Raw genomic sequence first — 23,425 nt, 5'->3', positions numbered from 1 at the left:
ATTAACAGCCTAAGTCTTTTGTTTGTGTTATCTTTTTGACTTCATCTGTTTGCCATTTGAAAACGATGAACAGGAGTAGGATTGAGGTTTATTTGAATGAATTACAGACTATAAAGAAACACTTTTACTGAAAAGTGCTAAAACCTTTGTTGGAGATGCAGATACCGCTGCAGATCTGGGCGATACACCATGATAGCTGCCATGACCTGAAACCCAAGAATGTGAGCTGAATTCAGACAAGTCGTTTCATGATTTATTGCTGTAACTTTCCATCTCTGAAACACAACCAGCAGAGTTTGTTCCACTCATTAAATATAATAAAGGTATCATCGAACACGTAAAATGTGCGAATAATGAAGCAAGTGAAGCATCAAAATTTGTATTTTTGTAATTTTACTGCATTAATAAAGTTTATCCTGACCAAACGGACTACACGTGTGTGCTTGGTGGTTGGAGCAAGAAGACAGAAAAAGAAAAATTTGTTTGAATAAGTCAGTAAGTGAAGAAAACCAAGGTGTGTGTGTGTGTGTGTGTGTGTAAGGGAGAAGTACTCTGTCAGAGATCTTGAAACAAACATAGGAAAGACATTCGATCTCCCCAACATGTGACATCGTGGTGACTTTGGTGTGTCACCGAGCGTATTTTGGAAGCATCAAATATCAAATAAATGTAAGAGATGCGGTTTCAGAGCAGCTCCTTAAGCTCTGCAGCGTGATTTCAACCTCAGCAGGAATTTAGAATACCGGCGGCCGCCATTCCAACACAAGCTGCTGCGGTAACCTTTACAAAAGCAACATGAAACCTGAATCTGCTACAGTTTTATCTGCATGTTGGACTTCCATAACAACTTGAGAATTTCCTTTACAACTGCTGCCCTGGCAGAGGGACCAGAACAGACTGAAGTCCATAGGAGAAGGGGAGCATGATGGAAGACAAAAGGACGTAGCGAGCGAAGGGTGAGGGGTTCGAGTGAAAAACGGGCACCTACATGTCCCCACGTGTGCAGAAATGGATACTAGCCCTACTTCATTTGAACATAACAGTCGTAAATACTCAGATTTATTCGTAAGATGCACCTGCCATTATAAAAATACAAATGTCATTTGTGAAAATGCATTCATGTCCTGTCTTTTTCACACAGGAATCAGTAAAAATCACTATCAAAAACTGAAATGTAATAACAGCTGGAGTGAATTTACATTTATTTAATCCCGCCGTGCACCAAATTTACACGTGGGACTTTGTGCAAGCGTAGCAAATAAATAAGTCACCAAATAAAGGCACCAAACTCTGATAAGACAGTCATCTGAAATGTGCTTTTCTGATTACAACTCGCTAAATGTCTTTGATCATTCTGTTTAAGAAAAGTAAAAACGTACAAGCGGAAATATTCAGTGTAACGATAAATAATGCGATTTAATTCTAAAGACAGGAGAGCAGAAATACTGACTTAAAGCTTAAGGATGTGAAGAGAAGGGTCTGGGTCACTTTTTAATAGATTTAAATGATAATTATCTTGTTTTGTGGCAAAACAGTGAAACAAATCGCAGTTGCAAATATTGAAATTTTTAAACCAGAAAAAAAAAAAATCGAAACGCTGAATGTCGAAGTGTGTAATTCGAATAGTTCAGTGTATACAAAAACTAGTGTTTCAAGCTTTAAAACCTTATTTTCCTTAAAATACAAGTGTTTGTCAAAGTCAAAGGTCAGACGAATCACAGCTAAACTTCACGGCTTACATGGAAAACACAGCGTTCACTCATCTTTGACTCCCAAGAGTGAAACCTGTAGCTTTCCTGAGCTCGAGTAAACACCTCACTGTGCAAAAGAGAAGGGAACAACATAAAGAGGAGGGATCGCTAGGTTGCACGCTAACTGGATGTAGATCAAGCCATCCATGGCACGTGGCTCACCACAAAACGTGCAACAGAGAAGTTTCTCCACTAGGTTGTGATGTCACAGTCTGAGGTGTCCTAGTACGGGACACCACTCATGATAATATGCAGGCTTCAACCATGTTAGGTTTTATATTTTTTAGCATAGAATTTAATCCTAATTTGATACTTTTATGTCCTGTTTCCCGCCCTCTGTGGGTGGAACTGAAGAGGAGAATAAACAGAAGTCATGATAATCCACAGATCCAGGATGTTTGGCCAAGTCAACAGTATTAATCCCATCATTATGTGTCACATGTTGAAAGGCACACGATGATGTAGCAAATGTCATGAGACCATTAGGAAGTCTTGTTTCTGAACAGGTGTGACTGGAGTGTGTTTACATGAGGCCACAGCAGGGCTCCTTGTTGTTGGTCTGCTCCTCCTCCGGGGCTCGGAGCTTCAGTAACGGAGGATCTCCGCTGGCCGGGGTGAAGTACACCTGGCTGGGGGAGGCGGCTTGCTCTGCTGGAGGGCTCATTTGGATTTCTGATTGAGTCTGAGAGGGGGTGGTCTGGACTACTGCTGCAGTAGAAGGTTCCTCCTCCTCTAGAGGAGGTGGCAGAGGAGGTGGAGGTGCTGGATACTTGTTGAGCTTAGCAGCTGCCCGCTGGCGTTTCAGGTCGGCCAGCGTTTGGTGCGATTTCTCCCGATTCATACTGTCCGCAGACTCCCCCTCTGAAAGTCCAGATCCAGACGCAGGGTTGAGCTGGTAGGAGGCGCTGCGCTCCATGTAGCCTCCCCCGCTCCACTGCTCTCCAGGAACAGAAGACGCTAGAGAAGCAGAGGTCTCCCCATTTGCCACACTTGATGCAATCTTCCTGTCAGCTGCCTCCAGCTCCTCTAGGCGCGTCGTTGCTGCAGCACCAGCAGCCTGAAACAGAACATCTGGGTGAATTTTGTCGCTCTTGGTGTGATAAAAGTGATAAGGAGACATTTAAATTCACCAAAACAGCGTGCTGGTGCAGCTCTTTGTCGGTTTGTCTGTCTTCATCGTCGTCATGAGTTTCAGGCTGCCGGCCGCGCTCCTGCCACACGATCGCCTCTTTGTGATGCTCCCTCCGATACAGACTGGAGCGTTCGTTCACACTGACGCGACGCACCACTTTACTGTAGTAGCAAACGAGACACAGAGAGGGAGTTAAAATGTCTCAACTCCAGCGGGAATATCTGACTCTCACCCTCTGCTTCCGGTGCTGGATGCTCGTCTCTGCAGCGTGCCCTTCTGCCTGTCCTGACTCTTCATGATGGCGTCGTGTTTGCTCTTCAGGTCCATCATTTTGGCTCGGACCGCTTCGTCCATACACACGTCTGTTAAAACACCAGGACAGGTCAGACAAGTACTAAATGCTACTTTATGGAGCGAGTTGGGTTCTTCTCACCTAGAGGTGTCTCATCTAAGACAGACTTTGCATTTAGATCAGCCCCATGGGCCACCAGCAGCTCCACTACTTGGATCTGTCAAACAAAAACACAAACATTACTCAGAATGAAGTTTTATAAAGCGTTGGCTTCAACTGCAGTACCGACCTGTCCCCAGCAGGCGGCAGCATGTAGCGGTGTCCACCCATCAGAGTCTTTTAGCTCCATATTGACCCTGCTGTCCACTAGCATCTCTGCCACTGACATGTAGCCATTGGCAGAGGCAATATGGAGCTGAGAAGAGATCAACCAGAACACAACATGTTTTATAAGGTGTAACCCAACTCATCAAATATTGATGAATCTTCTGTCACTGTTTCCATCAGAAACATAAAATGCTTTGTATCTTCTAGCTGACTCAAACTCTAAGAAAGGACGTCTCACAGAGCAGAAGTGTCCTTGTGTCTCACCAGCGTTGCTCCGTTGTTGTCTTGTGTGTTTAAATCTGCTCCACTGTGAATCAGAGCCTGAATGTCAGCAAGCATGGTCCTTTCTTTAGCTCCCCTGCACTCATCTATCCGGTCCTGAGTTATTCCTGCCCACGGGGACAAAAAGAAAAAATAAATCAATGCAAGTCACCTCCTGCTGTTTAAACGAAGACCCTGGGTGTGTCTGAATCCATGGGCAGGATGCTAATGAGTATGGGTTCTCGCCGGTCCTTGCTAGACCGCTAAGCAGGGGCGGCATTAGGCCCGGCTACTTGGGCTCAAGCCCCGAATGTTTTATGAAAAGACTAGTGTGTGTTATGTGTGTGTGCGTGCGTGCGTGTGTGTTAAGCCCCGGATCTTCTTCAATCCTAAATCCGCCCCTGCCGCTAAGACCGGAACCCAGAGGCTCTGAATTCGGACAGTCTAGCCTTCACCTCTACGGTGGCCCGTAGGCAAGGGCGCAGATAGGATTTTCAAACAGGGGGGGGACAAAGTTCCAATGTACCCTCCCCCAAACACATACACACACACACACAAACGCAAATGTACACAAACAATTGCAGGAGCCTTAACTAGAGCTCAAGTCAGTTTGTGTCATTTCATCTAATGGTTTACGAAAAAACTAACACTATTATATACGTGTTTGAAGCCACTGTGCAATAGAACGCTGGCAACACCATCACAATCAGTCATTTGTTATTCTCCCAATCGATTACTAACCAAAACCTCATGCTTTATGCAAAACATGTTTTATTTAAACATTAACAAAAATTAAACATTAGATAATTGTTCCCATTTCAATAAATTTGACAGATGTGTGTAGGTTGGCAACATTCGTGTCCCTTTAAGAAGCTGTACCAACTTGATGCTATTAACCCCCGATTTTGTTTTCTTTCTTGCCTTATAAGTGGAGGGGATGGATTAGTCAATCTGAATCTGGGGGGGACAGATCCCCCCGTCACCCAACCTATCTGCGCACCTGCCCGTAGGTCCCGTCACAGCCGTGGCGGCAGCTACACGCAAAGGAAAAATCCTAAAGCTAGCGAAAATTGAGCAGGAATATTAAGGAGCTAGAGCAGCTTCACGTCCATCAGCAGCGTTTGTTTACAACCGTTTTCAGGTAAAGTAACTTTGTTTATTCTAGAAGCTTTCAGGACTTACATGTTAACTTTAGATGGTTTCATGTATGTTTTAAGCTACAGAACGAACTTGTTAAACATACACAACACGTTACTACAGAGTATTATCATGTAGGGAATTAATATAAACCAAATGCATTATAAATGTTGAATGCAGTAGGATATTTTCTAATGTTAATTGGACCTTAGAACTTCTTATTTTGCATCAAATGGGGGTAAAATGCTTTAAAAATCAGGCGTTTTAATAAAATAGCATTGAAGTGTTTTCAATAAGCATTTGTTTATTCAAGTTAAGCCTAATAATGATTAGATCTGTCTTAAAAATGTAAATTCTCTGTAGTTTTTATTTAACTATTCCCTGCTGCTTTTCTTTAAACTGAACAGAACCAGTGTACTGCAGGTTATGTTTGTTTTACATTTTTCTATAAAAACCTCTTTTTAATCTATTACAGGTCAGCATGCACTGTGCTGCACATCTGCCTCTGTGCTGGTGAAGTTGTGGGTCTGGAGGATGAGCGTGAGGAAGATGTGTGTGGAGGAGGTCAGTGGTGCTCTGTCCTGCAGGAAGGACCAGCAAACCACCACTAATGTTAACAGGCAAGTCATTTATGTAGGAACCTCTATTAAAAACAACACTGTGGTTTTATTTGCTGAAGAGTCATAATTGTTATACCAGTGGATCCATAAACCATCTCCTCATTTCATATTTCTGAATACATCTTAGAGATGTAACAGCCGTCGTCCGAGCCAGCCCAGCAGGCCCTGTAGATGGACGATGGACTGGACAGTGAGAGGAAGCGTCCCAAAGCTCTCTCTGCAGACCGTCCTGTATGATGTTCCTCTGACCAGAAACGTCCAGCCACGGGTCTGCTCCAGCCCTCCATCCACGTCTGGATCCTCCTGCAGCAGATCCAGCTGCACTGTTAAAGACTTCCTGCTCACTCAGTTTAAATAAACGATCCAGGAAGAGTCAGTCAGGCTAATCCTGCTTTAACCGTACATAACTGGTCCATACTGGTTTTGATCTGTAAATAAGTGTAACGTATTATAAATAATCTTGTCTCCTTACCATCTTTTCATTTTCTGTTCATGTAACATGTTCAAAAACATCTGTAATAATAAAACTGGTGATAAAATCAATGACCAGAAAGAGTTATCAGTTAGTATTTGTTTTAATAAACGCGTTCAAATATCAAACAGCTAAATAACATTAACATGACGACAGTAGAAGGACTCTCTCCCAGGAGGACCAACAGGTAAAGCCTCTCCTGACCCTGGACACCTGCAGTCCTACAGAGAAAATCAGAGACCACGGGTGACAAAAAGGCAATAAACACATTTTTACATTTATCCACATGAAAAGATAAAAATTATTATCTTCACACAAACAATTTTTACTTCATTAAAATGTGTCAGCTGTGTAAACCCCTGAATGTAAAACTACTTTTCACAGAGGAACTACTGTGGTTGTGTGTGTAAACAACTTCACTCTTCACCTCTAAGCTTAATAAAAACGCTTCTTTGCTCCGTTGTCCTTAAAACAAATGACAAGTTTAATTCCGCTACACACACACACACACACACACACACACACACACACACACACACACACACACACACACACACACACACACACACACACACACACACACACACACACACACACACACACACACACACACACACACACACACACACACACGGGACCCGTGATACAAACTCGTTCTGGCTGATTTCTGCCTAAAATGTAATTAAAAGAACAAATATACAAACAAAAAATGTCTATAAACTGAACCGCTTTAAGCTTTTTAGGTTTCTACGGCTAGTTTTTAACAAACTTACATTTAAAACTTCGTAGCTCTCCCCATTTTCTCTTCTTGTTGAAAATCCACAGCCGGCGCGCAAAGCATGCTGGGATAGCCTTGTTCTGTGAGGATACAATAGGCCCGTCCTCGAAATGTGGGCGGAGCGAGGACACATTTGAGGACGCGAGAATGAGTATTCTTGGAATTCGGACGGTACTCGTCGCTGCGCTGTGACGTCATCGACCTCAAAATGCGCTCTTACAAGAATCCTTCCCGTGGATTCGGACACACCCTATATCATGTTGAGCTGTTTTGGTCAAATGGAAACCAACATTGTGAACTGGACAGTTGGGAGTAGGTGCTGCGTGTCTTACTGACCCCGCTCGGCCATAACCACCTCCAGAAGCTCGAGGGTGGCTTCATCCTCACAGAGGTCATAGGGCATGTTGCCGTCTGTGTTAACGGCCAGCACATCAGCACCACTAAGGACAAACAGACACGTGTAAACAGTTAGCATTTCATGCATCAACAAGCACAGAGAACAGGTTTAGAAAGACACACCCCCATTTACAGAGCTGACTGTTTTCGAGGTAATATTTATATTGTATCTGAATGTGTTTGTTTCTCCTGAGAACAAATAAGAGCAGGTTTTCTGTCTTTATGCTGAGTAAATGGATAATGACACGTGCACACTGGAGTTAGTATCTGTTGTTATCAAGTTAAAAATAAAACATTTAACTGGAAGAATAAATAATGTTTGATTTTTTTTAACACTAGTGAGTAAAAGTTTAAATTCATAGTTGCAGTGGCTCACGCTTGAATAAGTAGCTGCACCAGACCAGTGTGCCCACAGGTGGCGGCAGCGTGCAGCGGCGTCCACAGCTCACTGTCACAGGCGTTCACAGAGGCACCGGCGTCCAGCAGGCACTGCACTACCTCCACAAAATCATCAATGCAGCACTGGGAAGAGAGGAGGAAAAGGGCAAACAAATCAGATGCAAATGAGAGAGCAAATTACAGGCAAACCCCCAGGAACATTCACAAGCACAAAATATGTACTGTAGCTAAACAACACAACTGTAAGCTACACTGGCTTGAAAGGCTAAATTTGCAAACATGGCTCAGAGCTTTGCTGTGAGACAAACTTTTCCCAGAGGAAGAACAGCTTCAGCTGAGTTTAAAAGGTCCTCTGTACGGACCTTTATATATGTCGATGGTACGGACCAACACCCGACTCGTGAGTGAGAGGTGGCAAACAATCAGATGACATTACAAAGTCAGAAAAAAAGACAAACATTCATGCATAGCTTTGGATTATTATGCTTTAAACGTGCAACTCATAAAACACAGGAATTAGAATATGGTCTCCTTTAAATCTGCTGCTGCTCAAGGAAGCGATAAAAGCTGTTTTTATGTTACAAACGGCTGGTCAAACTAAATAAATCAAAACATATCTTAGTGTTACTAGATGCAGAGTTAGACTTCATATACACACACATACATACAATATATATATATATATATATATATATATATATATATATATATATATATATATATATATATATATATATATATATATATATACACACACACACACACACAGTGGGGCAAAAAAGTATTTAGTCAGCCACCGATTGTGCAAGTTCTCCCACTTAAAATGATGACAGAGGTCAGTAATTTTCATCATAGGTACACTTCAACTGTGAGAGACAGAATGTGAAAAAAATCCATGAATTCACATGGTAGGATTTTTAGATTAACAAACAAACAAAGGGGTCAACGTAGTGTCTAAACCTTGTTTTTGAAATTTACCAAACTAACTTTTTGGTTATTTTCAGTCCAGCTTTGAAGCTGTTGTCAGGCCGCATAGATGTCTTTTCAGCCCAAACAGACTCAGGGGGATCTCAGGGATCAGTTTATATTTCTGTAGCTACCATGAAGAGTGGAAGAAGTGAAGGTGTGTTTTAAAGAGCAAGTCACCCCCAAATAAACTATTTTTTTCTGATAAACTATATAAATGCGTGTCTAATCGTGCTGCAGACGCGTGTAGTCAATAGTTTTGCACTTTAGTGCATTTTAGTTAAAATTTAAAATTTCTGCCTGAAACTGTCAGTGTTGTACCGTTGTCAGGTAAAAACTCTTCACTGCATTTGAATTTAAATCTGACATCGCCATTGGCTAAGAGGTATGCTATGATGTAAACTGGTAGATTATGATGTCACAATGTCGTGAGTGTGTGTATTTGTAGTGGCTCCACCCTCTCCGTCTGCTAGGCAACAGCATTTGTTGCATTTTTCAAACATGAAGTGGGAGTGAAGTACGCTTCTTGTAAGGGGTGACTTGCTCTTTAAGTTAAACCAATTTATGTAACACCAGCCAGCCAATCACATCTGATTGGCTAACAGCAACGCAACTCTACTCAATTCACTATGCAACGTTGATGTTTAATCTCCACAAATAACACAAGCCTGAAGGAGTTCTGCTGCGTGGTTGCTAATGCTAATGGTTAGCTTCTACTAGTCAAGATGTTCTCTGCCGTTTCCTGGACGCTAAACCGACCAACCCCATCACAAGCCAAGATGAGCGAGTCCATGAATGTTAAGTGACAGTGTGACGTAGATCTGTCAGGATTTTCTAATCCTAGAGTTTCACCGTCTATTTTCTATCAGAAGCTAAAGCAGGAGATAGGTGTAGGAGACTATTTTCATGTTCCGCCTGCATGAAACACTCAAGAGTAACAGATTATAAGCATAAATAATAATTTAAAAATATTTTTCAGTGTTTCACAGGTTTAAGGAAAATGTGATTATTTTTTGTATGAAGTATTGCTGGTGACCCGTTAGCAGTAGAGCTAACGGGAGCATGTTTGAGTGCGGGCAGTCCATGTGACTTAGGAGCTAAATGTGGGTTACGGTGACCAAAGTTACTTCTCAGTCTTCTTTTGTTTCCAAATATGAAAAAAATGCACACGAACAATAGCACCAACTACTTCAGCCGAGGTGTGTACCTGATGCAGGGCCGTCAATCCATCTTCATTTACCAGATCTGGGCTCACACCGCTGTTCAGCAGCTCTGTCACTAAAAAAAATTTAAAAAAATCTAATAATTAAATTAAATGAAGGTACATGATACACACACAGACACTGACTGACCAATGGAATCTTATATTCTGCTCAACAAGGAAGAGATTACACTATAATTAGCCTCAATCCTTCAGGCAACAACAAAACCCTTTGAAAAGAAAATGTTGAGCCCATTACAGGTAATGTGTGTCGTATCCAGAGGAGTTCACTTCATTCAAACAGCTGCACATGGTGTGTGGTTAACTTACCCTCCTCCACGTCGTTTCGTGCAGATGAATCTAGGAGAGTGACGGAGTCAGGAAACTTTACTTTGGTGGTGCGTTTCTTCTTCCTGTCTGCTTTGGCCCGCGACCCTCGCGTTGCATCTTTTTCCATCTGTGCCCAAGCCTTCAGCTGCTGAGCACGTCTCTTCTGGGCATGTTTTAGACGTTCTGTGGCACTCAGACGTCCAACAGTTGCCATCTCAGCCAGCAGCTCACTGTGATCTGCTGCCATAGCGAGCAGCGATTGCTACTCTGCTGTTTTTCCACTTAGCTTTGAGAATATTTGATCTTTTCTCTGATTTGGGGATTTAAATTTTCAAGTCTCTTCAGCCTTCACTCAGGCCAAAAAGGCCTACATCACGGCCTTTTGTAACACCCAAAAAAAACCCTTTTCACACAAGAATGTGCATAAGAAATATTTAAACCGTGACTAAAAAGGTGATCATCTGATTTTTTTCCATTTTTATAAACACTTATGGTGTCAGAATAAAATCGTAGCAGAACGATGTCCGAAACCTAACAATCCAAGGTTTTAGCCATTTTCCAGTCCTTCCATCCATTTCAACTGTGGCCAATTTTGCAGTAATACATTCAAAAATCCAAACAGGAAGATGAAAAAGTGCAAATATTAAACTCAAACTGATACAGATTGTGCCAAAGACCTCCATTCAACATGGGAAGGACATTTGAGGATCCATGTGGGGAAGAATAGATCCATCATGCAGAAATAAAGATGTTCAGCAACAACTTAAGGAATAAAATCCTCTCGTTATAAACAGAGAACATTCCCTAACTTGTTGTTGGTGTACTTCCTTTAGATGAAGGGCTGGTATGATGGTTTCAGTGACTTGGTCCTCATCCTTGGCGACATTCTGTTGGAAGACAGAGAAGACGTGAGAGCTACGTTACATTCTAATGTACATGCTGCACTCCCAATCCCAATATCTTTAACCCTTGAGCTCCTTCCTCTCCCGCTGCTCTACTGAAGGAAACCCGAGAAGGTGGGACGCTTTTCATTAATGATTGACACTACTGCAGTCCAACACAAACTTCAGCAGGTTGGGGACATCCACAGGGTGAAGCCAAGAGGGAAAAGTGGTTATAATCTGGAGTGCAACATTCTGTTTCATTGTAAAAACTAATGTAAACTCTAGCAAACTCACTTTTTACCTCCAACTTCCAGTGGTATTACACTGCTTGCACACGCACTTGGCTCTTTCCAGGCTGCTCATTTATTATTTAGGCCTTGGCCTGTGTACGCCGAGAGGAAGGTCAACTAGAGGCACCCGCTAAGATACAGAGAGAGACTGCTAAGACTGTGGTCTTGAGCCACAGAGCTACTGCAGCTAGCAGCCACTGAATAGATGAGTCATGTTTAGGGTCATAAATCAGCTGATTAGAGGACAACATGACTGGCAGAAAGCAGGAACAAAGCTCCTCCAAGACTTTTGTTTATTACAAACAAAAAACTATATACAGTACATGAATCTAGACTAAATTAAAAAGTAAACAAATTGATATACTATTCACTGAAACTGAACTTGAGGTTTTGTTAGGGTTTTCCTGACCCACTGAAATCTTAACTACCGCTCAGGAAAGGGACTATTTTAAGATGACTATCCTGTCAGCTATTGTCACGAGCTATGTAAGGATTTCCTTAGATTGAGTTAAAACCCAACACTCCCCTATAGGTTTGTACGGTCACTGTATGCACCGTGGATAAAACAATGCACTAATGACTGTTTTTTCAACAATGATGACTATTTAACTGATGTAAAGACTCAGTATTACAGCTGGACCAGGACATTGCACCAGAGCAGGGAGAACCTTGGCTTTAAGCAAAAAAAAAAACAACAAAAAAACAACTATAAACAATAATCCTGGTGGTGTTTGCAGGTACGGATCCCAGCTTGTAATCCTTCCCTCCATTATCTGTACCACTTAATTCATACTAGGGTCAGAGGGAGTAGACAGGTGGGGGGCACCATGGAGAAGTTGCCAGTCCACCACAGGGTCATATAGACCTACTCAAGTGTGGCTCGAATGGTTTTGGTCCAGTTGGACGGCCTTTTCTGTAGTTTCCCCCACAACCTTTCAGTACCGGAGCCAACGTGGTTCGAAGTGTACCAAGCCATGTCAAAACACGACGTTAGCAATTATTCACTGACTGGAATGGGAGTGGAGTCAGTGGTTACTTCAGAGTGTTCCGCCTGCAGCCGTTTTGGGTTCAGTGTAAGCCTGAGCGATTGGACAAATTTTTTAGCCAAGCCCTTCGCTGTTCATTTTTTAATGAGTAACATTTTTTATGTCTATGAATTAGTCTCAGCTAGGATTCTTGTGATTCCAGTGATATGTCGCAATCAAGGATACAATCATAACTGTAGACACAGTAAATGCTTTAGTCAAACCACTCGGAATTTCAAAATAATGTCTAACTCACCGTTCAAAGCCTTGTATCGTTGAGGAATAGAGCCATCTCCAACATGAATGGTCTTTTTACATCAAAAGTCCAATAAAATTACTCCAATAAAAAAGGTTGGTCCACAACCAGTCTTAAATTCACAATCCAACATAATTTACTGTGGAAAACATTCTAAATTTACTTCAGACACGTCTCTCACAATCATTAGCATCCAGATTAGGGTTGTCACGATGTGAAAATTTAACCTCACTGTTATTGTGACCAAAATTATCACGGTTTTCGGTATTATCGCGGTATTTTTTTAAACATGTTACATTTTCAGACAACTAAATAAACCCTGTACATCAGGAAAATATTGTCCTCAGTTTGTGTCCAAATTTTGCCTAAAATTTGATATTTTGTAATTATGTTATTTGTTTACATTTGTCCCCTTTAGTCTTTAAAATACCAATATTTGCCCATAACTTCTTATTTTTGTCTGTTTGATGTCATCATTTAAAAATATTAGATCAGATGATACTCAGTACTCAAGTAGCCTTCTAATCAGATACTTTTTTACCCTTACTTGAGTAATAAACCCTATATCAGGAAAATATCATCCTCGGTTTGTGTTCCAGTGAGCTTTGCAGATTTGGGAAAATGTCATCAGGCAATAATCGTTGTTAAATTCATAATTATTCTTGGAGAGAGACCAACTCTTATCTGCCCCTGGAGCCCCGTAATGCATAGCGTCATTTCAACATGGGGGTGTCCGCGACACGGTTTATATGCAGGTAGCGGCGCTGCGGCTGCTTTATATAGCGACTCGGTGCATTCTCCCTCAACCCAAATCCTCGGATCACGCATTTTGGCTAAAACGCTAACGTTAGCTTCAGGGTCCGAAATAAAATTTTTTACTCACCGGCCAAGTTGGCCGGTAGATGATGAAAATCTACCGGCCAAGCATATTTTTTACCGGCCAAAATTCTAAATGATTTAGATCTACCTAAAGCATGTTATTCTATATTATGTTGATTCCAAACAGAGTGACAAAATAATTAAAACATCAATTAATAAGGAAAACAACTCTTTTGTCATTTTTACTATTTATTTATTTATTTTTAGAGATGTTTTTATGAACTCTTTCATTGAAATCTAGTCAGACTCCTTGTTTTCTCTGTCCATGAAGTCTGGCCTCCTGCTTCCGACACCGTCTTTGTGCCAAAGCGTTACAGCCTCATTTGGGTCGTAGTCCTTGATCTCTGGAGAACACAGCTGCACCATGAGAATATCTGAAAGTGTGTCAGGGCTAGGGTTGTCACGGTAACCGGTGTAGCAGTAAACCCCGGTAAAAAAAAGTTGACAATAATAATAACAGTCTTGTTTAAAAATATATATATTATCTCGGTGGATTACCGTGGCTGCGGTGTAGGCGCGGTGACCCTTACCAGCCACCGTATCATCTGCTGAAGTTGCCGGCGGCACATGCGCACTTTGTTGTTAACGACCAAAACTTTCTTTAAGCTAAAGCTGAAATAATGGCAGGAGGAGACGGCAGCACTTGGGACATTTATTATCCCTCAAAGAAGACAAAGTGGGAAGTATGGGCATTTTTTTTTTGGATATTTGAAGAATGCCGAGGGCCAGTTGTCTGTGAAAGGCAGCAACGCTACGTGGTCATCATAATGTAGCCATTGTCTCACGACTCCGCCGTCTCCAGTTCGCCACTTTTCACAAAATCTTCTGGTTGCCACTGGTCCTGGTGGTTTTTCTTCCAGTTCGACGAGTTTTCTTTTGGAAGGCTGGCTGACTCCAGTTAAAAACCGCCACATTTCACCGCTAGTTTTAACACGAAGCTAACGGCTAACTTAATAAAGTGATTGAATGGGATAGGTGGAAATGATGTTGGATGCGGCATTCACGTTTCGCGTACGTTTGTGTACGCTGCATGCAGGCGGGAGGAGTATCAGAAATCCATGGAAGATGACTGATAAACATAACTAATTTTGTGCAAACATTTACTCGCCAGGTGGCAGGTAGAGCTCAAAAATTTACTCGCCAAATGGAGCAATTTACTCGCATTTGGCGAGTGGCGAGTGTTAATTTCGGACCCTGGTTAGCTTGCCTTGCGTTGACTGTAGAGTTGTGGGTGATGGTCACGCAGATGTGTCATGAGATTTGAAGCATTGCTGCCTTTCACAGACACTTTTTCTGCATGTGCTGCAAACAGGATATCCGTCTTCTATCAGCTGTCCCTCGGCATTCTTCAAATATCTAAAAAATGCCCGTACTTCCCACTTTGTCTTCTTTGAGGGATAATGAATGTCCTGCGTGCTGCCGTCTCCTCCTTTGGCCATTATTTCAGCTTTAGCTTCAAGAAAGTTTTGGTTGTAAACAACAAAGCGCGTATGACTGGCAACTTCAGCAGATGATACGGTGGCTGGTACGGGTCACCGCGCCTACACCACAGCCACAGTAATCCACCGAGATAATATATTTTTTAAAAAGCAAGACGGTTATTATTATTGTCAACTTTTTTACCGGGGTTTACCGCTACACCGGTTACCGTGACAACCCTAATCCAGATAGCTTCAAATTTTAAAGTGACATCTTCACAAAACCAATAGATAAAGGTTTACAGTTCAGGTATCAAAAACCATGAGCTGAAGGCAAATAATAAACAATCTGATAAGGAAAATGCCAAAAGGGCGAAAACGTGGTCAGTAACTGAACTGTGGAACAATGGAATGTTGACGCTACGGCTGCTGAAAATTTGACACTGTGGGAGACTGAGGAGAGCTTATAAACTGTGGGCCACGGGTGAAAAACATAACTGCAGTGAGCAGCTGCACAGGATTAAACATACAGACACAAGGTAGAACATGAACCAGACAGAATCACATCATGACAGGTGTCTTAATTTAACCTAGACATGGCTAAAGGCTAGGTGGGTGATGGTGGTCAGCGATGGTTTTAAATTTAAATGCAAAATTAACATTTTCCTTATTTTATTGTCACTCAGGATGCTCACAAAACAGTGTGTTTTTGTATCTTTTCCCCTGATGCAATGAATATTACAGAACAATACACTCAATGTATATTCTGTGGTCCTACAGTGAACACACAAAGCCCAAGTAACAGAGGATCTCCTGTCACAACAGCAGCATATGCCTGTTTGTCATAATGAACAAATGATCTCGAACGCAGCCTTAACGGTTTAAGTCGCCAGAGAGACAATCTTATTAACAACTTAAACTGTTTCCAGGTAGCCGCCACCTTAAAACCACTGACTGTGGTATTAAGAGCAGTAGTTGATGGTATAGTTTTGTGTAAATGTTACAAACATTTTGTGTTAGTATTAGAAAAGTATTCACTTTGCAGACTTTTGGTTGATTGTGAATCATCTGATGAAGACGGGAACAAAACTGCTATTATTGCATTCTTAAACACAAACAGACACTCAGGGCACAAGAGGACAGTGTTTGCAGACTAACAGCCATGAGAGACCAAACAAATCTCAGCCAAAGCCAACCAGAGCTGGGTATCAGAGGCTAGGCTAAGCCAGACACCATGCTTTTTACCGATGGGTTGAGAACCACAACGACATCTCTTACCAGGAACTGGAAATCTAACAACAAAACTATGTCGCTGAGGTTTAGGAAGCCAGAATCTATCCTAGTGGTGTTTCCCTTCGCCTCGACAAGTAGACTAATCACACTGAGCAGCAGTTACACGCTGTGATTAAAAGCCGTTTTCACACATTGACTTAAAGCACATTAACATGTTCAAAACACACTGCAGGTCTTCCTATGGTTGTGAAGAGACACCAACATCTTACATCTGCTGATGAAAACATACCTGCAAACTTGGACGGCATGAAAAAGATGACAACTAAAATTCTGCCGGGGGGGTGGGGGGGGTGGGGATTATAATCGGGATCAGAAGGGTTTTGTTGCCATGTGTGTGAAAAGTCACAACGTTAGGATATTGCTGCAGTACTTGGTGCAAAAAGAAAGAAAACAATAAAGAGATATATATATAGGAAGTAAGAATATCATCATGATAAAATAATATAAAATGGCAATAATTAGACTAGTCAGTGTAGGTGCTAATCAGAGCAGATCAGTTCAGGTGCAAACACAACACTGAGTCATGTGACTGAAACCAAGCGAATGGAGTGGGCAGCCCTAGGATTGTCATTCATGAGTCCAACAGCAGAGGGGAAGAAACTGTTCTTGTGACGAAAGGTTCTGGTCCGAATAAATCTGAGCCTCCTGCCAGATGGGGGCGAGTCAAAAAGACTGTCAAGGGTGAGACAGGTCAGCTTTTCTCCAACCTGCACACCTCAATGTCCTGGAGGTGTACATGTCCTGTATGGAGGGGAGTTTGCGGCCAATGTCCTTCTCAGCAGAGCGCACAACCTGCTACAGCTTCTTCTTGTCCCTGATGGTAGCTCCAGCATACCACACGGTGACTGAGGAGGTGAGGATGGACTAGATGACTGCGGTGTAGAACTGCCTCATCGACTGTACTGGCAGATTGAATTTCTTCAACTGCTTCAGGAAGTACATCCTCTGCTGGACCTTTTTTATGACAGAGGTGATGGTGGGTTTCCACTTGAGAAAGAAACCAGATATGGTGTGGAATTTCAAAATTAAAGCCAAAGACAAGCAGAGTTAATCACCAACAAATGTTCCTCACAAGCTTGAAGTTGCCACACTAAGAATCGGTGATTTGTCCATTTTTAGCTAAGAGAATACAGTCTGAGGTGTAAATCCTAACATTAAAGCTACAAAGTTATGACTGTTCCAGCATCAGAATAACACAAAAAAATGTCTATGCCCAAGTATGACAGTAGTGGTGCATCTTCAAAAACCTACTAGCAATCTATTCAATTAAAGATATCGGTATGAAAAGCCAAAACCGTTCTAACACACCGAGTTGATCTGAAAAAGATATAAAACAAAGAAATTCATTTTGCAATTGAAATAAAACAGTTATCAAAATATAGTGGTGTGAAAAACTATTTACCCCCTTCCTGATTTCTTATTCTTTTGCATGTTTGTCACACAAAATGTTTCTGATCATCAAACACATTTAACCATTAGTCAAAGGTAACACAAGTAAACACAAAATGCAGTTTTGAAATGATGGTTTTTATTTAGGGAGAGAACAAAATCCAAACCTACATTGCCCTGTATGAAAAAGTAATTGCCCCCCTTGTTAAAAAATAACCCAACTGGGGTGTTTCACACCTGAGTTCAATTTCTGTAGCCACCCCCACGCCTGATTAATGCCACACCTGTTTCAATCAAGAAATCACTTAAATATGAGCTGCCTGACACAGAGAAGTAGACCAAAAGCACCTCAAAAGCTAGACATCAAGATCCAAAGAAATTCAAGAACAAATGAGAACAAAAGTAATCGAGATCATTCAGTCTGGTAAAGGTTATAAAGCCATTTCTAAAGCTTTGTGACTCCAACAAACCACAGTGAGAGCAATTATCCACAAATGGAACAGTGGTGAACCTTCCCAGGAGTGGGCGGCCGACCAAAATTACCCCAAGAGCGCAGAGACAACTCATCCGAGAGGTCACAAAAGTCCCCAGGACAACTTCTAAAGAACTGCAGGCCTCACTTGCCTCAATTAAGGTCAGTGTTCACGACTCCACCATAAGAAAGAGACTGGGCAAAAACAGCCTGCATGGCAGATTTCCAAGACGCAAACCACTGTTAAGCAAAAAGAACATTAGGGCTCGTCTCAATTTTGCTAAGAAACATCTGAATGATTGCCCAGACTTTTGGGAAAATACTTTGTGGACTGATGAGACAAAAGTTGAACTGTTTGGGAGGCAAATGTCCCGTTACATCTGGCGTAGAAGTAACACAACATTTCAGACAAAGATCATCATACCAACAGTAAAATATGGTGGTGGTGGTAGTGTGATGGTCTGGGGTTGGTTTGCTGCTTCAGGAACTGGAAGGCTTGCTGTGATAAATGGAACCATGAATTCTACTGTCTATCAAAACATCCTGAAGGAGAATGTCCGGCCATCTGTTCGTCAACTAAAGCTGAAGCGATCTTGGGTGCTGCAGCAGGACAATGACCCAAAACACACCAGCAAATCCACCTCTGAATAACAAAATGAAGACTTTGGAGTGGCCTAGTCAAAGTCTTGACCTGAATCCTATTGAGATGCTTTGGTATGACCTTAAAATGTGATTCATGCTAGAAAACCCTCAAATAAAGCTTAATTACAACAATTCTGCAAAGATGAGTGGGCCAGAATTCCTCCAGAGCGCTGTAAAAGACTCGTAGCAAGTTATCTCAAATGCTTGATTGCAGTTATTGCTGCTAAGGGAGGCCCAACCAGTTATTAGGTTCAGGGGGCAATTACTTTTTCACACAGGGCAATGCAGGTTTGGATTTTGTTCTCTCCCTAAATAATAAAAACCATCATTTCAAAACTGCAAGTTGTGTTTACTTGTGTTATCTTTGACTAATGGTTAAATGTGTTTGATGATCAGAAACATTTTGTGTGACAAACATGCAAAAGAATAATAAATCAGGAAGCGGGCAAATAGTTTTTCATACCACTGTAAAATACTTCCCAACATTACATAAATCATCTTAGTTTAATAATAAAGACAGACAGCCACATGGATGCTTGAAAGGATGCTAAAGCAGAAATCCAGCATTTTGCTTTTCCCCAGAGGACACCATCTAAATGGTAAAAATGGTGAATAGCTTGTATTTGTATAGCTCCTTCTTAGGGTTCTACAACCCCCCACAACAGTCATTCACCCATTCACACAACGGAAACGATGAGCTACAGCTGCCTTGCAAGACTGCCGAACACAGGCACTACCGCTCCCTCCGACCACCACCAGCAGCAGGCATGGCGAGTTAAAGTGTCTTGCCCAAGAACAGAACTGCAGCACTCTCTGACGGGAGCTGGGATCGAACCTACAACTTTTTAATTACTGGACAACCTGTCGGCGACACTGACATCCCTAGGGATGTCCTGTTCTGATATCCATATCTAATTGCCCCAAAACACTATCGGATTATATTGGGCTGCATCTAAAATCTCTGATAAACAGTCCATTATATTTCACATCTTTGCAACCAATGGTTAAAAACAAATGTCATTTTTTCCCCATACTTACTGTTATTGGCTCTTGTTCTCCGATTGAGTAATGTCACTTGATCAAGCTTTTCATACGTTCCACACTAAGAAACAGTATGAAAGTATTTGTGCTGATATCAGTATCAGTCAATACTGAAGGCTGCAATATCGTATCGGAAGTGAAAAGTTGTATCGGGACATCCCTAATACTCTCCAGCGCCCGCCCACTGGTGCATCTACATATTAACTCATTCGCTGCCAGCCGTTTCCTGATCGTTAACGCCCTTCGCTGCCAGTGTTTCTCGCCGTTTTTACTGTTTTTGTAAGAGTCACAGAACGTTGCGCGCTAGGATGATGTCGATGCTATAACAACCAAAACAAAGCGGAGACTCACCTCTTACATCAGGAAGAATCCGTGTGTTTCGAGCTTTATCCGTTCTTTTATAATCCATTGCTGAATTGTGATCGGTAGAAGCTTTTCCAATTTGCTCCTCACTTTTTTTTTACAGCAGTGGCCCAAAACGATCTAACACATGGATTTTCTGCTCCCTGATCACGTGACTTGTGACGTATGCGGATGAAGATCGGCTTTAGAGCGGAGATGTTTTTTCTCGCGGTGCGGAGGCTCGTTCCAACGCCCACACAGTAAAAACATGCCAATGATGACTTTAATCATCAATGGCAGTGAATGTCCACGGGACGGGCTTAGCACACACACAAAAAAAATTACGTATTGCCTAAATTATATCACAGAAAAGCTTAAGACTATCACTTTTATCGATTTCTAAAAAAAAAAAATCATTATTCCTGAAAGAGGGAAAACTCCGGGTTCCTGCTTGACTGTGCATATTTCCTTTTTTAGTACAGTAAAGAAAATAGATGTAATGGTGAGTGGATGAAAATACTACCCAACGTCTCTGCCCAACACTGTAAGCACCTTGTGATCCTGAGTCAAGCAAAAGTCAGAGGAAAAAAAGAAGTTGCTCGAACCTACTCATAAAAACGTGTATTTTATATGTTTGGAAAAATGTGCAAACATCAATCGCACATTTGTAGTCTCCTGAGGTTTTTTTTTCCAATTTAATGAGCCAACAGGAAAGGCTGTGAGCAACACAAACTCCTCCAACAGCTCAAATGAATGGAGCACTATGAACACACACTCTCAAAGCTCACACATTCATAAGGTGGCTGGTACCCAGTGTAACGGCTTGTGACCGAAATGACAAGAACACAGGTTAAACAACAGTGTACAGCTCTGACGGGCCTTAAACCACGTGCTGCTTTGTCACCATTAAACACCAAACAGCGTTGTCTGCAGAGAACATCCTGCTGTCCTGTTTGATGCAACGCACTGGACCTTCCTGTCCAATTCACAGAAACAATGCTGAGTCGATGTAGCTTGATGATTCAGGAATGAATCTACGTCCAATTTGAAACACAGCCAGGCGACCCGAGCCAAACACACATAAAAGCTGCTTTTGTTGTTTACAATTCAAACTAAAAATCACTTACACATGAAGCAGAGCTTAATTACTAATTAATTAAACATAAAAAAATAAAAATAAACACACCAGCTGTGCATCAGTTTTTAAAAAGGCCGCAGAGTCAAAACATCTCGTTTCAGTTTAGGCTCGGTCCATTCCTCGATGATAACGTGAGAAAAAATTCTGTTGCTGACCTTGATGGGAGGACAGAATGAGAAGGAGGGTTGGAAAGTAAGCCCTGTCATGTGTAAAGATTTGAGTTGCGCCATTTAAAATCTCAGTAAATCTGCCAAGCAGCCACGAGAATGGGGAATTAAGAGATTTAGGGATAAACAAAAACAAAACAGGCAGCACAGTGTTTACTATAACACTAATCAAAAGGAAGAAATACACTATTTATCATGTATCTGTTGATTTACAGAAATGGTCACACTAGTTACACCTGCCATAATTTAACTCACATTTATGCAGCAAAGAAAAACATGTCTTACTAATAAAACTATTTTCTGACCTTACAAGTTTTTTAAATGGCTCAAATAACTATTTTTAGCCTCAGAGATATTGTGATCTGGGACTAGAATCGATGCTGTGAATAAAACAACTCTACCTGTTGGCAGGTGACTGTTTTACCACCTGGTTAACTGCTTAATAATAAAAACCAACAAGATTATAAAGAGATGAAAGACCGTGGGCACGTTTAGCCCTGAACCATGACCTACAGGGCGGCAGGTTCTGAAGACCATAAACCCAACTGAAACGTGTTCAGGTAACCTAAAGGTTAAACTATGTAATAAATACTTTTTACATATTCGCCTTACTCTATTAATGTAACGTTGAACTGCAACTAACATTGTAAATATCAACAAGCCCAAACATCGTCCTGACCCGTTGGAGCAGCAGATTAGCTAGTTCCCTTAGCAGCTAAGGTTCAACAGGTAGTTCATCTCACAGGTAAAGGTGAGCAGTTCGTCTAAGACACCTGGACCCGGACGAGTTGTATATAATTTTAAAACTCTCATGAAAGGAGCACCTGTCGAGCGGAGCTGTCACGTGACGCTAACGTTACCTTAGCTGGCTACACGATGACCAGAAGCGTCCCGCGGCGAAGTTCTGGCAAATACTTCACCTTCCCTCAACAAGCGTCTTTATCCCACCGAAATGATGTGACTTGAGTTAGGACTGGTGCGCTAATTCGACGTGAAGTGAGAGAAAACGTTGAGGCGACGTCTTACCTGTGAGTCAGCTGCTGTCCGCCGCTCCTCCTGCCAGCCCTCAGAGGAAATGCCTCACCATAACAACGGGACCTTGAGCTATCCTCCCGCTGGAGGCGTTCTGCTAGGGGGCGCCAAAGTCACCAATTAAATAGCCTGTAGGAACGACTACAGCTGTTTTCGGTTATGGAACAATAATAATATTAATAGTATTAATAATAATAATAATAATAATAATAATAATAATAATAATAATAATAATAATAATATGGTTACATATAAATAAAAAGATTTTTCCCACCACCCACCATTATGGCAGGATTTAATAAACTCCTGTGAAAGCTCGCAAAGTCCATAAAAGTTAAAAAATAACTAACATTAAACTCCCCTCAGGAGAGTTTTGCCAAAAAGAGATCACTCTTAAGGAAAAGGGCGTGTAAAGAAAATTCTGTGTGAAAAATGTAAATAGGTCGCCCACAATGCTTTTAGGTTAATTACTCACCATCTGGAGATTCTACAAGCAGCTGCAATTCTTTTAAAAATCATGATTAGAAAAAGTAATTTGTCTGAATAATCAGAATTACGTTTGAAGAGATGAAAATAAAACTGATAAATCAAGTGTCTCAGCTGTGAAACATGGTGGCAGTACCATGGTTTGGGCCATTTTAGTTGCCTCTGAGTCAATATTGGTAATTATCACTTATGAAACCTTCAAAACAGGCAAGTTTAGGGTTCAGCTGGTCAAAATCAGGTCGTCCCACAGATCTGGTGGTCCCCCCCCCCCCCCACACACACACACACACCCTTAAATTCTAATAAAATGCATGTTTATGATTAGTAATAATAATAGCAATCACATGGCAGGATAAAGCAAAGAATTTTGTTTTTCTTTCTTATATATATATATATATATATATATATATATATATATATATATATATATATATATATATATATATATATATATATAGTTTTTTAAGGAATTGACTAAATTTACTCCATGAGGGTGTGTGCAGGATAAGCAATGCTCAGCTGATGTAACAGACACACAGAAAAGTCACACCAAACACTGAAGGCTAAGGTTTACATAGCAACTCAAACATGTAGCACTGAAGCATTTCC

The 23,425-nt window shown here is 41.5% G+C and overlaps 1 protein-coding gene across 2 annotated transcripts; it reads right to left on the bottom strand.

Annotated features, from left to right (window-relative positions):
* Window positions 1-231: 231 nt before the first annotated feature.
* ppp1r16a (protein phosphatase 1, regulatory subunit 16A) lies at window positions 232-22,413 on the bottom strand. Of its 2 annotated transcripts, none has more exons than XM_070553221.1 (11): window positions 22,325-22,413; window positions 10,063-10,949; window positions 9,739-9,809; window positions 7,543-7,688; window positions 7,107-7,210; window positions 3,767-3,891; window positions 3,465-3,590; window positions 3,317-3,392; window positions 3,116-3,245; window positions 2,882-3,044; window positions 232-2,808 (listed from the first exon to the last, which is right to left on the bottom strand). In XM_070553221.1, the coding sequence occupies exons 2-11, from the start codon at window positions 10,307-10,309 to the stop codon at window positions 2,275-2,277; spliced, it is 1,722 nt and encodes a 573-aa protein (XP_070409322.1). In that variant the 5' UTR covers window positions 10,310-10,949; window positions 22,325-22,413; the 3' UTR covers window positions 232-2,274. The 2 variants fall into 2 exon arrangements, with proteins under 2 accessions (XP_070409322.1, XP_070409323.1); XM_070553222.1 differs by lacking the exon at window positions 22,325-22,413 and adding an exon at window positions 22,159-22,316.
* Between the last annotated feature and the right edge of the window lie 1,012 nt (window positions 22,414-23,425).

This window comes from Nothobranchius furzeri, chromosome 7, assembly GCF_043380555.1.
Source record: "Nothobranchius furzeri strain GRZ-AD chromosome 7, NfurGRZ-RIMD1, whole genome shotgun sequence".
Classification (NCBI taxonomy): domain Eukaryota; kingdom Metazoa; phylum Chordata; class Actinopteri; order Cyprinodontiformes; family Nothobranchiidae; genus Nothobranchius; species Nothobranchius furzeri.
The sequence above is the reverse complement of the archived record's forward strand: the minus strand, read 5'-3'. Positions and strand labels throughout refer to the sequence as shown.